Genomic DNA, 17,043 nt, shown 5'->3' on the forward strand with positions numbered 1-17,043 from the left:
ATCTTCAAAGAACGGTTCCCTACTTATTTTGTTGTCAGTGAGATGAGAAGATTTCGCTGGACAGTGGAGTGGGCACTAACTGGGAATTATTTTTAAAATCTAAGACCCTTTTCCAAACTAAAAAAGTTAGCAAAAACCTATGGACTAAATAAAAGAGAGACCTGGATTCTCTTTGAAGTACATGAAACACTACATTACTGAAAGACTTACTTCATTCATAATTTTTGCATTATTCTGGGCCAACACCATGTTCATCGAGTCCATCAGTGTGGAATACTTCAAAGTGTCTGGGTGCTGCCGGTACTTCTTTTCACTAATAATCTCCATGGCTTTCTTGTTTTTCTCAGCTTCCAGGGAGCCCAGCGGGAGCCATCCAATGCCCTTCATGAAGTCAGCGTAGTCGGCTTTGTACTGATTCTGCCAAAAAGGAAAAAATGCAATATCAAGATGAAATCAGAACTCCAGTTTTCAACCAATAGCATATTGAAATTCAAATATTTTTATTCCTAATTATTTTTTCATATTTTTTGCATAAGAAATTAAAAATACATAACTGTCTTATTTGTTTTTCTTAATGGCTTCATAAAGAAAAAGTGCTAGAAATACCAAAAAGACTGACTGCCATGTGACCCTTCTGTCCTGGCGAAGGTGACTATGCTGACCTTTCTTAGAAAAACTTGTAAGTTGAGCTTTTGGAAGCCCCCATTCTCTCCCTCTCTGTAAATCTGATCACCTTCCACCACTACACTTCTCTCACACATGACAGAAACTTCAGTGGGACTTGGAGCAAATTTTTATTTTCCCCTCTGCTTTGACATTTTTCTCTACAAGTGTAGCATAGTTACTTTCATTAGGCCCTGATGTACCTCCCTGGCAAACATTAGCTCAATTTCACATCCCCAAAGAGAAATGAAGGCTTGATTTGGTGTGATCTGCTTCTGGTTGGTAATTTAAATTCACTTCTTCTAACACCAAATATCCTCTCCAGCTGTATTCATCCTCAAAGCTGTCTCAGTCATCGGTTCTAAATATTTGATCAATAAGATAGGCAACTACAGAAACAGAAGCGGTGGGATGAAAGCTCATTGGAAGTGAAGGCTTCAGAGCATCTTCACTTTTATTCCTGTTGAACCTTGAATGCACTCAGTCCTCTTTGCTAGATTTATTTCCTTCACATTCTTCCTGAAATTAAGTCTCATTTGCTCTGTTGCTATATTCAAAATCCAGCAAAAGCTCACAGAAACTAAAGTAGAAAGACTTTAGTTTCTTGAGTTGATCTGCCTTTATTAACAGTTAAATTCGGTCCAAGGCAACAAATAGAATACCACAATCAGAAAATTGCCCATGAATTTCTTTCAAGACTTTTTAAATGTCATTACTATGGTCACTGATGTTTTGCTTAAATGTTGTGGCTTTCACATACATCACTTTGGATCTGCATCATATTCTTGGCCAGTTCAAAGCTCATGGCATCAGGAAGCATGTTGTAGGTATGAATTATGTTCCTGTAGTTGGCATTAGTGGCCACTTCCTGAGACTTTTTGGCTGCTACCACGCTGACCATGTCCACCGGGGTGTGGAATGAAGTCTTGGATTTCTCATATCCCTTCTTGTATTCCCGGTCTGACTGCATCTTGGCCACTTGCATGAAGTGCACCAGCTTGGGGTCGTCTTCCAGGCTCCGGAAGCCAATGTGTTTCCCTTTGGCTTGTTCATATGCTTGCTTGTATTTGTACTATGGACAGAAAAGAAAACACAACAAGAGAAATGGAGAAGGAAAGCAAACAAATGTCATTCTCTAGATGCTACTGACTTTGGCACCTTGGTAAAGGACTTCAGAGTTCCTCTAGAATTAGGCAGAGAGGGATCACCAGGGCCAGGGAAAAAGGATTTGTACTTCAAAATTTATTCTGTATTTGAGCCCATGGAAAGAAAATAACCTCACAGTTAAAAAAACACAAAAATAAATTGGCGTGGGGTGATGGAGAAATCAGTTCTCTCTACCCAAATCTCTAAGCACAAAAAAAGGCTGCAGGCACAATTGCTGACAGTGCCTCTTCAAAATGAATAATGAGCCTGGCTGTGGTCCCCTGGATCAAATGTGTAGACTTCATCCTCATATTTGTACAGAACTGTCTAAAAATGCTTTAAAAACTAAAAATCAACTTGTTGAAACAAAACCTGATCACTTTTTACATTGAATAATGAACAAGTGATTAGAGGGTACTTGAACTTGATCAGAGGATGAAAAGAGGCATCTTATAGGTTATGTGGCCTGATATTCCCCCATACTGACTGGAGCTGACCCCAACTCCTGAACACACACAAGCTTGGCTCATTTGCTGCTCTTCATACAGCCTAAAAGAGGACAAAGGGATGAGCTTACATCACTGGCAATGTCTCTAGAGGCTCTTGCAGCCTTTATTGAGATGGCATCAGGCCTCAGGTCATAGCCTTTCTTCTTTTCTTCTTCCCAGCCAGCTTTGTACAGTTTCTAAATAATGAAACAGAAAACAAATAGCATCTTATTACTTGGGTTTGAATGGGAATCCCAAGTCCAAAGTGGTTGTCGCGTAGAAGACAGACATTTCCTAAATATTAGTTCTCTCCACCTTCTCCCCCAGTTTTTGTTGCTGATCCACTTACATCACTCATGGTGATTTGGTTTACTCTGGAGAGTAAAATGTCTGGAGTATCAGGCATGACATGAATGGTAGTCTTATCTTTGTTCCATTTTTCAGTGTAGCGCCTCTACAAAAAGAAAGTCACATGGGGGATTGAGAACAGAGCAAGTTTGTAGTCACACTAATGAGAAAAAGAGACTCACATCCCCAGGGTGGAAGAGGTTAAATTTGATACTAGAAAATGAATTAAATGGAAAAACAGCTAAGGACAACAAATACACAATGAGGACAATAATCGTCAGTGAGGGACCCCTGTTCCACTGAAACAAAAATTGCTATTTTGCTTTCATTGCATTGTTGCGTGGAGCTCTAGAGCTATGTCGTACCCTCAGTGTGCTGTGTAGAGATGGCCTGAAAGCTAACGTAAGGCAGAAAGCTGTAAGTACACGGGAACTCCTAGCACCACGGCCACCAACATGGCCACCAGAAGAAAAGACAGGGAGAGGTCTGCCAGCCAGGGCGAGGCTTAGTGGTCCACATATTTTGAGTGTCTGGTGCGGACTCGTACCTTGTCCATATTCAGCTTGTTACTTTTGTTAAGTGCCTGTTCCATTGTGTCCATGGCATAGGTGAACTTCAGCTTCTCCGGGTGCTGGCGGTACTTCTTCTCACTAAGAATCTCTCCCGCTTTCTTCGCCTTCTCCACCTCCAAGGACTCGATGGGCACCCAGCCAATCCCTTTCATCCAGTTTGTGAAGTCAGATTTGTAGAGATTCTTTACAACAGGAAAGGAATTTTCATTTTAGAAAGAGGCGAGGCTTGAGTTTTTTTGGCTACATGACTTATGATCAAGGAGAAAATAGAGTGCAGAAAGGAGAAAGAGAAAGCCTGATTTTTACTCTCTGATTATGAAAACGATTGTACACATGGTGATTTTGGGTGGAAAATCCTAATCTAAAAATTCCTTCAAAAACTGACTCCTCGCTGCTTTTTTTTTTTCCTTTTTGAGGCAGGGTTTTACTATGCAGGTTAGGCTGGCCTCAAATTCATATTGTATCCCAGGCTGGCCTCAAACTTGCAGTAATTCTCCTGCCTTAGATTACAGGCATGCACCACCATGCCTGGCCAAAACATTGACTTTCTTGAAAGAAAAGAAATGAAAGTTAATGAATTTTGCATTAGGAAGATATTACCTATCACATATTTAAACCTTTGAAATTTTCATCCAATATATCATATGCCCTCAAGTTTAAAATACATGCACATTTATATACACTTGTTGTTCAAATAAGTGAAACCCCAAAACCGCAAGTTCTGCAGGAGCTCGGCAAGTCTAGCCAGCTTTAGGGTGCAGTGGGTGGCTTCCGTGCTTCCCCTCCCACCCACACAAACAAAGGCCCGACACTGCTGCCAACCAGCCCACACCTCACTCTGGATCTGCATGGCGTTCCTGGAGTGCTCCACACTCAAGGCATCGGGCAGGAGCGTGTAGCGGTGGAAAGGTTGTCTGTAGTTGGCGTTGGTAGCTACCTCCTGAGATTTCTTGGCAGCGGTCACACTGAACATATCCAAAGGTGTATGGTACCGGGTCTTGCTGGCTTCATAACCTTTCTTGTACTCACGGTCAGATTGTATTTTGGCCACATTCATGTAGTGAACCAGTTTAGGATCATCTTGAAGACTGAGAAATCCAATCTGCTTGCCTTTGGCTTTTTCATAAGCCTCTTTGTATTTGCACTATTTCAAAGAAAAGGACAGAAATTTGATAGGGTAGAAGTCTGAATTTATACAACAAGCAAAAGTCAAACTCAGTTTGGATCTAGGTAACATCTAGATTTGCTTAGTGTTTTTAAACAATCAACTAGCAAATAATTCTAACTGATGGCCTTGAAACCTGTTCTGAGAATAATTAAGGGCTAATTTGTGTTTACATCTAGATTGTTCAAAAGTAGATTCTTTAAATATGCTTGAAGGTTCCTAAAAAGTTTATTAATCCCTTGATGTATATTTTGTATCACATATCCTTTATTTGCATTATATTATAAAATATTTCCATAATCAAGAGTAATTTCAGCAAAACCCTATTATGAAGAATTGAAATTAGTGAATTTCTACCCTATAAAACCATTTTTATCAATTCATTGAAAACATATAATGTACATTATAAAAACAAAAGCTAATATCCTATTATTCATTCTGTAATTTCCTGGTTTCTCCTATTTCCCTAGATGTTTTTCTTTGCAGAAATTATAAAATTAAAGGAGCATACTCTTTCACAACACATTAAAAAGAACTATTTCACTATGACAACTGTCCTTTTTAAAAATTTACATCAAGAAATATAAAAATATTATTGGTACATCAGATATTAGAAAATATGTTATATCATAATTCCTTTATTTGCTTCTTTATGTAGTTCATAGTCTCATACATTTTAAAATGTTCAGATTTTTAAAAGATATGGAGAGGCCATTTACTGCTTTCAAACTAGACTTACATCACTAGCGATATTCCTTGAACTTTTTGCAGCAACGATAGGAATGGCGTCTGTTCTCAAATCATAGCCCTTAGCAAGGGTTTTCTTCCAGTCTGCTTTATAATGAGCCTTCAAAAAAAAAGAAAGACTATTTTGTGGCTTTCCATTATTAAAAGAAAAATGAAGCAGAATTTCAAAATGTTTCTTTAAATCCTGTCAAAGAACATCCTTTCTATTAAGGGATCTTCATCTTTTACATATCTATCGGAGAAGTATAATTTTAAAACATTTATTTGTATAACAAAATAACGGAAAGGTAATGCTATAAATGTAAAATAATATGTTAATCCATTTTTTCATAATTATCTACATGTTCAATATTTTTGTAATAAGCACTTAATACTTTTGAGATAGGCATGGTGGTGCACGCTATAATCCTAGCACTTGGGAGGCAGAGGCAGGAGGATTGCCATGAGGTACACAGTTAGTTCAAGTTCACCCTGAACTATGTAGCGAGATCCTGTCTCAAAAAAGAACACTTTTGAGAAAAAAATACTTATACTTTCAGAATAAAGCATTTTAAACTTATATGTAGAATTAAAAATTCAAATGTAGAGTCACCCTGCTTTAATTGACCTTATTTATTCCTTATAAAATTAGGGAAAATTTTTAATGATCCAAGACATAGAAATGATTACTAAACAAATGTTCATTTAATGATACACTAGAGTCTAAAGTATTAGGAAGAATGACTAAGTCACCTTTTAAGAAATAAACAGTGTTATCCAAAATTCACTAAGATTTTTTTAAAAAAGAAAGCAATCCAAATAATCATCACCAGTTTTGTTTCTAGATTATCCAAAATAGACTCTTTCATTTTTAAAAAGTTTTTAAAAGAAAATTAGACTCTTTGAGAAGTTATAGTGAACAACGGAAATAAAAGTAGTACAAAGCAACGTTTAGTTTTACCACAGACTACGTATCCTTACACTTTCCAATCATTTTTCCTCATTTTCAAAAATGGGGCAGCATTTTCCAGATTGATTTTACTGCTCACTAATGAGTCACAGCCTATTCTCTGAAAATATCTACATTAAGCAAAATCTTACGATAGCCTCTGTCTCGTGTTGTGTGATAAGGGAATCTGTGGACTCGTAGGCTCCATGTGTAGCTTGCTACCCTTCATCTGCTCAGCACAAGAGTTACCCAAAGCTGGAAAGGAGAGGCCCACAGAAGCAATATTAGACTGGCTCCCAGCCCTATACTCACGTCACTCATGTTGAAAGCATTGACCTTGGCTTGAATAAACTGAGGCAAGTCCGGGTCCATCGTGTATTTGTGCTTCACTTTCTCTCCCTCCACCTTGTAGTTCAGCTGCAAATAAAGGAAGAAATACGCAAATGTCATAAACTGACAGAATGGGAGCTTCATCCAGCACTCGCTCCTTTGAAACAGAAAGTCTGATTTGTGTTTCTCATGTACGAAGCAAATGCCTACAGTATGACAGGGAGGGGTCTCTGGCTGACGCATTCATGTTCTTACTCCACCGTGTTTACTGCCTGTGGTCCAGGCAGGGTGTTAGATTCTAGGGTGAAAAGTGCTGAAAAAGGCAGACTGTCTTCCTGATGCTTATAGTCTAGAAGAGACACACAATAGATGCATGAACTACAAATAATAGCTAAAGTGTGTGATATGCTTTCAAGAGAATAATGATAGCAGAGAACAAGGATAGTCATAAAGGATCTCTGCAAAGCTAAAATTTACACTCAAACTTAGAGGAAGGGAGAGTTCAGGCAGAAGAACCTGGCTACTTTGAAAAGCTAAGAGCAGCCTGGAACCTGTGGTTGGATGCGCACAGGGCAGCAAAGAAGGCTGGACAGAGCAGAGAGCAGGTCTTGGAGCAGACGGTCTTCTCAGTTAAGTTAATGAGTTTAGATTTTTTAATCCAAGGAGACACTCCTAACATGTTTTCCATATTCAAGGAATGCAATATGATTATTGATTTAAGACATTCTCTCAGGTTGCCTTTTGAGGCCCCCATGCAAGGAGTCCAGACAACAGATCACCGCAGTCACCCCCGAAAGAAAGAGACAAGGAAACCAGAACTAGGGTTGGTGGCAAGAAAGATAAGAACTCAGCAAGTTGACTGGAAGACACTGAGGGCTTAGTAGACATGCTGGCTGCGGGGGCCCGCACTGGGTGGTGCTGAAGGCGCCCACCAAGTTCCAGCATGAGTTAGTAGGTGGACTTCAATGGCATTTATTGGGATGGGGAAGACAATATACTGAGTGTGTAGTTTTCCAAGCAAACTGGGGAAACTCAGTGAGAAGTGACATCTTACTCAACAAAAAAGAAATCAAAATAATCTGTATCATTTATGACAATTAAAATAGAATTAATCTTCAAACATCTGCAGTAATGTAAGAGCAGGGACTACACTAAGAAATAAAATCCACAATTAGGCTAGGCTTTGTGGCACACATGTATAATCTCAGCATTTGGAAGGCTGAGGCAGAAGATTACCCCTAGTTCAAAGGCCAGTCTAGGTTATATAGTGAGTTCAAGGCCAGCCTGAACTACACAGTGAGACCCTGTGTCAACCTCTGCCCCTGCAAAAACAAAAACAAAACAAAAAAACCTCACTAGAGAGACAATATGCAAATATCATATTGTCTAGTATAAAAAATACATAATAATAAACTGAAAGAGTAGTAAGACCCAAAATGTACAATAGAAATTGTAATAAAGGGGGAAAAAGGGACAGAGCTACTGGGATAGGAAGAAAGGAAAAGATTATATGTGTTGGTAAATATATATAAGTTTTTGTATGTGTATGTACATTAGATAGATAACTATACTACTAATCTCTCTTAGTTCATCAGAAAGAACAGTTTGTGCTGTCATTGTTTGATTACTTTTGTATCTAGATTTTGTAAACTGAACTAGTTAACAATGTGCAATATATTAACTAGTGTTAATTCCCTACTTCTTTTCTTTTCTTTTTTGAAATTCTGTATGATTTCTTTTTCCTGTTTTATTTTTAAAAATTAAAAAATTAAAATTCAAAAAATTTCAGATAATTCTCAGATCTAAAGCACTTAAAATATTCCCCACATTCTAAAACTTGTATCTGAAAACAAAACAAAAAGTCTTTCTTCGTTTGTCTTTTATTTGTCTCTTTCTGATGGAGGCATTTTAACAGAATTCTGAAACTGCTAAATGATGAGAGGCACTGAGCATTGTAATCAGCCCTTGAAAGAACAAGGGTCCTCGGCTCAGAAACAAGACCCAAGATGACTTCAAATAAACTGCTTATCTGCTCCCCGGAGGCCTTATTCTATGATTACCTCTCATAACATAGAGCTGTTCTGCTAGGGGATTGGGACATTGTGCCTTTCCCCAAGTAGCCAACTAGAAATATCACAGCTTAGAGCAATAAATAGATTGTTCTGAAATTCAGACAGAGTATCTGGTGATGACTGTAGTCATATCACTTTGTGTGTATAATGGGTAGAGATCTGTTCATGCATAGCACAGACTCTACAGTTAGAAAATAAAGCAAGCGTACCTCTTTCCCCCATCTATTTTCCCCAGGTTCAAGGTCCACGTTGCTTCAAAAGTGAAGCCCAGGTTTCATGTTTCTGAAAGCTATTTATTTGTTAACATAGATGCATCCTCGTGTACTTAAGAAAGATGAAGCAGTGGTTTAGTCACAGGGCACTATTAAACGAACAAACCCTTTAGAAGGGAAAAACACTTACATCACTTATTTGCTTTGTGTTCTGCTGAGCCAAAACCATGCCCATGGAGTCAGGCAAACTTGTGAACTTGATGGTATCTGGGTGCTGTCGATATTTCCTCTCATTTAAAGCATCACCTGCCTTCTTGACCTTCTCAACCTCCAGAGAGCCAAGAGGGATCCACCCGATGCCCTTGAAGAAGTTGTTGTACTCATCTTTATACACATTCTGTAAAGAGTAAGCTCGTATGAGGAAGCAGCCTGGGAAACATTCAAGGGGTGCTTTTGGGATCTGTAATTCTATCCGAGGGAGACGAGCAGCAATTCTTTTCAATAAGCTCATGTCTAACCATTCCTGTCACAGAGCTTATTACCTGAATCTTGGCATAAGAAAGAATAGCTCTGTTGTTAGAATGCATTGTACAGCATAGAAAAGAATCTGGGTCATATATTTCCATGGGTACTGTTAATAAAATTGTCTCTTTTGATAATAAATTGGGCTTTGCTTTTGAATTCACTATAGACTCCAAAAGTTCAAGTTTCACTAACACTGTCCACCTAAGCTATTCCTGATTTCAACAGGATAAAAAGATTTTCATTGATACTAATAAAAGAATAACATTTCTTCTCTTTGTAGAGGAAAATTCTTATAGAAATCTTGTTCCTGTAGAAAGAAATGCCCTGAATATTAAACACTTTCCCATTCAGCTCTCCATGAATCATGCTGCAAGCACAAAGCCTTCCTCGTTTATTTTAGATGACTCAGTGCAAAGATGAGCCTGGATGATCTTGAAGGAAAAAAAAAAAACCTTTCCTGACTTTATAAAGCTTCAAGAATTCGCCCATTTTGTATTATACGAATGTCACCATTGAAGCAGGTCCACAGGAGCATCTGCATTTGAGAAGCAAGGTGGCTTCTCAAACAGTTAGTTAGTTGAATGGTTTTATCTTTCATCCATGATAACAAAGATTTCAATGACTGTGATACACAGAAAGCCAGGAAAAAACCATAGCTTGTCAACCTAGCCTTTGGTAGTTTTTCAAGAATGTTGCCAGTTCTAACGTGCTTTTTTCAAATATCTTACTGCACTCTGAAGCCAAAGAAAACAGAGAGAAACCATCACCCCAACATTTCCAAGTCTGTTATGTTATACATACTTACATCACTCTGAATTTGATTTGCATTCCTTGTGTGTTCAAGACTCAAGGCGTCAGGTAGGTATGTGTAGTGATGTATTGGCTGTTTGTAGTTGACATTGGTGGCTACGTCCTGGGCCATCTTAGCAGCTGTAATGCTAACCATGTCCCCAGGGGTATGGTAGCTGGTTTTGGTGTTCTCATAGTTCTTCTTGTATTCACGGTCAGACTGCAGTTTTGCCACATTCATGTAATGAACCAGCTTGGGGTCATCCTGGAGGCTTCTAAAACCCACATGCTTTCCCTTTGCCTTCTCATATGCTTCTTTGTACTTATACTGCAGAGACAAAATTTAGTTAGCAAAGTCTTAGGCACACAGGACACTGATGTTCTGGAAGACTGTTCAAGAAATGCAAAAGGACACCTCACTCCAGAAAGCTCTGAGTTAAAACATTAATTTCAAACTCTGCTGGTCAAATTGTTTGCATTCCAAAGGATTATCACTATAAATTCAAGACCAATTTTTTTTCATACCTTGACTCCTACAGGTGGTTTTCATGTAGAATGACATTTAAAACCAAATGATTTTTTACATTTCTATGAACATGATTCATACTAAATATGCTTTGGTTTCACAGGAATGTGACTTTCTGGTCCAATATGTGATTTCACATAATGGCTCTGAGCACCTGCTCTGCAGGTAGCTGGGTCTCCCCTGAACCTGATTATCAGCAGCTTCTCTCCAAGTTCACAGCTAAAGCAGCTGTTAGATGAATTAAGGAGCTACAGTAAGGGCAGGAAGTGCTATGGAGTTTTCTCACTAGTAAAATCTAATTTAAGAAAAACTAATCTGTTCAAGGTCTCTCACTGCTGGGAACAGCAACAGGAAATAGATTGAGCTGTTCTATAACAGGTCAAAACCTCAATTTTTATACAAGAGAATTCAAATCCATCTAAAGTGTGGAGACACTGAGCTCTTCCTACACTGCAGTGTAAGTACGGGTTTATAAATGAGGATTTAGCAAGTGAAAGGATTATCAAGTATGTAATTACAGGTATATTAGAGAAAGTATTATGCAATTCCAAAAAAAAAAAGACAAAAAGAATAAAGTTTTACTTCCAATCATCACTTTCTACTTAAACTAGAAATATATTTTGTGATGACACGCATGTGTTCACAGCTCTGAGGAACACGTTTGTAATAATACCATCCCTATAATAACAGCTTAAGAGTTTGTATTCCCTGGTCCCTTCCATGGACTACCATGTGGCTGGTTTCTTCCTTCCCTTTTCTCAACTAAGACTGTAGCCCCTGGAATAGTGTGTGACAGTGGACCCTGCAAGCCATGTATGCTTTCTGAAAATTTTGTTTTCCAAAGATGATAAGAAGTATAAGTATATGATTTTTTTAATTACAGATAAAATAGACATCCATTTACCCAAATCAAAATTGAATTCTAAGAAAATGTTCTTTTTTCAGTTGGTTTATAAAAATATGTATGTTTATATAACATCTTTTCAATGTTTAATACTTATGATGCAAGCAGTCATTTGAATTTAATACATTAGTGTCACCCAGGTGAGTTCCTATTGAAAATAAATGCAAGCTGTCAGGGGAATGTGTCAACAAAGGTAATTTGGGCTATGCACAGCAGGGGAAAAAGCCACTGTCAGGATTATGACAGCTCTACCAAGTGGGGTCAACCAAAAAGAATCACAAAAATGTTGAAGAAGTGACAGGTTTTCAAAACAATAATATGTGCAGAATGTAAATATTGTGAAGTCAACGTAGTGTTTTCAGCGAGGTATCCATTTAAACAAGTACCCAGGTGATTCCTTTTTAAACACAAAACCACTCAAATTCCCCTGAAGTTTTTACTCACATCGCTGGCAATGTTTCTCGATGATTTGGCTGCAGTGATGGGAATAGCGTCAGCCAGGACATTGGTGCCCTTGGCTATTAAATCATGCCAGTCCCGTTTGTAGCAGACCTGGGTGGGAAACCAAAAGGATGTCAGCATGTTGTCGGCATCCAGCTAAAGCGATTTCTCCCAGCTGCCGGGATTTTGTTTTGTTTTTTGTCAGACAGGCTCTAAAGGTATCCCCTAAACATACCCTGTTAGCAAAGCACCACACATCACATCTAACAGGAAATTGTGGGACCCTGCACTAATTGTTCTCCCCAATCTGGTTTTGGCACATTGTGGAAAAGGATGGTCAAAAACTGGAGGGGACCCAGAAGGGAGTAATAAAGGTTCAGGCAACACTGATCTGTGAGAAACAAGAGAAACACAAAGCTGTTCAGGCTGATGAAAAAAAGGTCAAGAGAAGACCAGGATTTCACTTATTTTCTTTTTCCTGTAGGGTAAATAGCCTTCTCCAATGAAAACTTGGAAAAGTAAGTAGAAGTTTTAGAGGAATAGATGGTGGACTCCACCTAAAAAGGAATATTACACCCTATACTGTTATTCTACCTTAAAAATGGCCAACTCAAGGATTAAAGAATCAGCATCCGGGAATATGCTCCACTGGAGGCTGTGTGGAAAACTGTACTGTACACTTGTTGAGGCACTGACTTTCTCTAAAATGTTATCATTTTCTTGCCAGGTCTGGGATTTACACCCCATCAAAGATCCTACTTACATCACTTATATTGTAAGCGTTGCACTTGGCCTGGAGAAACTGTGGAAGATCAGGACTAATTGTGTATTTATGCTTCACGTCTTCTCCTTTCGCTTTGTATAAAATCTGCAACACACAGGCACAACAATAAAAAACATCATACACTGTGCAAAAAGTGAAATCAACCGATTACATGTTTACAAAGAGTTATTCTTAGCATTTTCCCTCATTTGTTTCTATTGTTAAAAATCACAAAGGAGCCTGGCGTGGTTGTGCATGTCCGGTAGTTCCTACACTCTGGGAAGCTGAGGGAAGAGGAAATTCAATCCCAACCTAGGCATTTAGCAATTTAGCAAGATTCTGTTCAAAAAAAATTTTAATGCCGGCAGGGGCTGGAGATATAGCTTAAAAGAAAGACCCTGGGTTCAACCCCTAATGTCACAAATCAATCAATCAATCAATCAATCAATCGAAGACATTTTGCTATTTAAAAAACAAACACTATTTTCAGAAGATCCAACAATTTAGCATATTAAAATTGAAAAAGGAAAAACCCTTTAACATAATGTAAAACCTTGGCTGCTAGAAATGTAGGGAAAGTAGATTAAAATTCAAAACCCTAATATGTATAACGGAATTCTCCAAGGCAGATAAGTTTATTCTTTGCCATTGAAGTTGACAGTTCTTAAAGTTTCATAAGTTTTTGCTCTTATTATTTCATTTTTGGCTTTTCATCTCTACAGAGGTAACAGTAGTTAGAATTAATCCTTGTTTTCTGCTAAAAGTGTTTCAATTATAATTGTATCAGTGAAACTATGTAATAATTTCCTCTTAATAGGAAGGTACTTACACATGAATTCAGCACTCTTACAAAGCTTACCATTTCACATTTACCAACATACCCAGCCCAATATTTACCTCGTTTGGTCATTTTAAAGAATTGCATATACTTTTCACTGAAAGACATCATGTGATGTGAAACCTTATTGTATGTGAAGTATGCATCTTAGTGTATCTTCTTCTTGTTAATAGAAAATGAATGAATTGTTTAATTACTAAAACTAAGATCTAGAGTCACAAGTAGATTTTCAGTCTTTTAATTGCCATTTAGAATATATCTCCTCATTTCCCGAGGATGACTATGTGGAACAGTACCTGTCTTTATGGTGTTCCGCTGGCCGGAAATGCGCCCATCCCTATTTGCTAAGGAGCCTCTGGTAGGCAGTTACCCATTTCCTTGTGTTTATTTAACTTCTCCTCCTCCTGCAGTAGCTATCTCTCTGTATGGCAATCGCTGTTCGTATCTACCCCTCCATTGTACGCTCTCGTACTGTAATCTTGCTAATTCCTGAGTTCTACCAAGCCTCCACCGCTTCGTCCTTGTGCCATCAGCACACACTATGTGGTGCCTGACACATGGGAAATGTTCAAAAATATTCATTAAATGAATTAACAAGTGCATGCTTTTGATGTCCTTGTGGTTCTGTATATCAAATTTCCCTTTTGGAAGACAATACTTAGCAGATAGAATTCATGTAAGTTTTAAAAAAGTATGAAAAATAAAAATTTTGACTTTGGACACAGCATATATATAAAATCATCACTGAAAAAAAACATCAAAATGACACTGTGTATCCTGAATTATAAGGAGCAAAAACATATACATACATACATATATATATATATATATATATATATATATATATAATTCCCCTATATTGATATTTTATACAAAAAAGCAAATATAAACAACATAGAATTAGGTACAAAGAACTTACCACAATAAAGTGTCTGTTATACAAACTTAAATTCTGTGTATGTGATTAGTATCAGCACTTTTGAACCACGTGAAACCTATTCAATAACACACCTTTTGTCGGTAAAAAAAAAGGGGGGAGGCTGGGGATTTAGCTCAGCGGCATAAGCACCTGCCTTGCAAGCAGGCGGTCGTGAGTTCGATCCCCGGTACCGGTAAAAAAAAAAAAAAAAAAAAACACACACACACACACACACACACACACACCTTTTGTAAAGGTGGTTAAGAGGCAGGCGTGGTGGTGCACCCCTGTAACACCAGCACTTGGGAGGTGAGGCAGGAGGATCACTGTGAATCCAAGGCCAGTCTGGCTATAAAGTGAATTCAAGAACAGTCTAGCTCTGTCTCAAAGAACAAACATGGTTCAAAAGGAAAATGTGCTTTTTAAAAAAGTAAAAAAGAGTTTTTAAAGGAAAAAGAATATGTATGCAAACTAAAAATAATAGTAATTTTATTTTTAAATTAAATGTAGAAAGTAACATTTAAAAGGAAAAGATTCTGGCTCAGAAGAATTAAAAATGCGCTGCTATTGGCATTTTTTAAAGCCCCCTTCATTCCTTCTGTCCTCTTTCTCTTGATTTACTCACATCACTGACTTGCTGTGTGTTCTGTTTTGCCTGGACCATAACTGGGGAGTCCACGATGCTGGTAAACTTGAGGGTGTCTGGGTGTTGCCTGTACTTCTTTTCATTCAGGGCATCACCCGCCTTTTTGACTTTTTCTACATCGAGGCTGCCGATGGGTATCCAGCCAATGCCCTTCATCCAGGTGTTGTAGTCTTCCTTGTAGGCATTCTAGGCAAGGGGAGAGAGGAGAGTGAGGGCGCTGGTCAGCAGCCCTAACAGGAAAGGCAGGTGCCAAGGTGTGCGTGTGGTCACTTACGTCACTCTGTATGTGCATCATGTTTTTAGACAGCTCGAGGTTCATGGCATCAGGTAGGTAGGTGTAATGGTGCAGAGAATGTTTGTAGTTGACATCGCTGATAACATCCTGTGCTTTCTTGGCTGCCACAACATTGAACATATCACGAGGTGTGTTATATTTGGTCTTTGTCTTTTCATAGTCTTTTTTATATTCCCGGTCTGATTGTATCTTGGCCACATTCATATAATGCACCAGTTTAGGATCATCTTGGAGACTTTGGAAGCCAACCATCTTTCCTCTAGCTTTTTCATAATCTTTTTTGTACTGAACCTTTTGGAAACAAAGGTAGACATAGTTTAGAATGTAATTTTGAAGTTGTAACTGAACTATGAATCCATGACTAAAGTAATTGAGATCCTCACAAATTACTATATGTCAATAACAAACAGCTATTCAGTTATAGATACAATCATCCCTCAGTATTCATAAAACACTGCTTCCAGAACTGCCAGCCCCATCCCAATCTGCAAAAATTTATGGATATTCAAGTCCTTCATACAAAGTGGCAGAGTATTTGTATATAACTTATGCACATCTTCTCATATACTTTTTGTCATCTCTAGATTGCTTATACCACCTAATACAATGTAAATGCTTTATAGCTGTTATATATTGTTTATGTATTAATGATAAGGAAAAAGTCTGTACATGTTTAACACAGGTGAAAATTTTTTTCAAATATTTTTGATTCACAGTTGGTTAAATCTGTGGGTAAGAAATCTGAGGATATGAAAGGCCAACTGTACTTTAAGATGTAAAATAAAACTGCTATTTTGAACCCATGTAAATGTATGTAGCTATTGCTGCCTACGCAAGAGAGGCTGTGTGGGAACATTATCCTAATTCATATCTGTGACAAAACAAGGATCCACACTGCTCCTTTCCGCTGAAACACAGGGAAAGTAAAATGAAAAGATAAATATTTCACAAGCTCTACTGATGACATTGTGCTGTTGGAGCTCCAAGTACCTGGTTATTTGATTAGTCAGAGAATTTTGTGATAGTAGAATTGTAATGAGTCCTTAGTTATGGAAAGGAAATCCCAAGGCCAGCAGAAGAACACTAATTGGCTCTGAGCAACAAAGCAAGGGCCTGGAGTAGACCCTGGAGACAGGAGCAGAGCTGTGAGGGAACATTTGTGGTATATGAGGCCCCAGCTAGCAGGAGGAAAATACCCAGAGAGGAAGGGCATCTGAGTGGGAAGGTTTAAGACAAGATACTTGTTATTTAATTGCAATGTCTTTACAAATTTGACCTCACATCAATCAGTAACCTTGTGCTTGAAATCTTCAAGGGAATCAAAAACAAACAGCTGTTCCATCTCTGGGTTGTGCAGCACAGAAAGAGAAGTACATCCACCAGGGAAGACCCCAGGTGACTTCAAGGAAAACCATTCTGCGCAAACCAAGAGCCAAAGAGACTCACAAAATAAAAACCTGCCAGCGTTTGCAAAAATGGTAGGGGAGGGATTTCTGCTTTGTGTGGGACAACAGGTATAGCTTTCTCCACTTTTATTCAAAGCTCTTAGAAAAAATTTCAGTTTGCTTTTCGAATTAAACAGAAATAAATACTTTTAATGTTTCTGGTGCTATAGATCACAGGGTTGCATGCACACTACATATGAGCTCTGCTACTGAGCAACACTCTCAGCCCCTTTAAGTCTTATGATTCTGAGTCTGAAAGCTCAATGCCAATACGTCAGTCT

At 38.2% G+C, this 17,043-nt stretch overlaps 1 protein-coding gene across 23 annotated transcripts in view; it reads right to left on the reverse strand.

Moving 5' to 3' along the window:
• Positions 1 to 17,043, reverse strand: part of Neb (nebulin) — a 205,500-nt gene that overhangs the window by 141,351 nt on the left and 47,106 nt on the right. For all 23 annotated transcript variants that reach the window (XM_063259068.1, XM_063259067.1, XM_063259083.1 and 20 more), the window contains exons 33-46: positions 15,297 to 15,608; positions 15,002 to 15,208; positions 12,620 to 12,724; positions 11,860 to 11,967; positions 10,002 to 10,313; positions 8,862 to 9,068; positions 6,370 to 6,474; positions 5,122 to 5,229; positions 4,050 to 4,361; positions 3,193 to 3,399; positions 2,647 to 2,751; positions 2,387 to 2,494; positions 1,424 to 1,735; positions 211 to 417 (exon numbers count right to left, since the gene is read on the reverse strand). In XM_063259068.1, the coding sequence (XP_063115138.1) occupies positions 211 to 417; positions 1,424 to 1,735; positions 2,387 to 2,494; positions 2,647 to 2,751; positions 3,193 to 3,399; positions 4,050 to 4,361; positions 5,122 to 5,229; positions 6,370 to 6,474; positions 8,862 to 9,068; positions 10,002 to 10,313; positions 11,860 to 11,967; positions 12,620 to 12,724; positions 15,002 to 15,208; positions 15,297 to 15,608 (2,715 nt within the window). The remainder of the gene's footprint in view (positions 1 to 210; positions 418 to 1,423; positions 1,736 to 2,386; positions 2,495 to 2,646; positions 2,752 to 3,192; positions 3,400 to 4,049; positions 4,362 to 5,121; positions 5,230 to 6,369; positions 6,475 to 8,861; positions 9,069 to 10,001; positions 10,314 to 11,859; positions 11,968 to 12,619; positions 12,725 to 15,001; positions 15,209 to 15,296; positions 15,609 to 17,043) is intronic.

The sequence above is a fragment of the Cavia porcellus genome, unplaced genomic scaffold, assembly GCF_034190915.1.
Source record: "Cavia porcellus strain 051 isolate PalLab524CR breed Dunkin Hartley unplaced genomic scaffold, mCavPor4.1 scaffold_12, whole genome shotgun sequence".
Classification (NCBI taxonomy): Eukaryota; Metazoa; Chordata; class Mammalia; order Rodentia; family Caviidae; genus Cavia; species Cavia porcellus.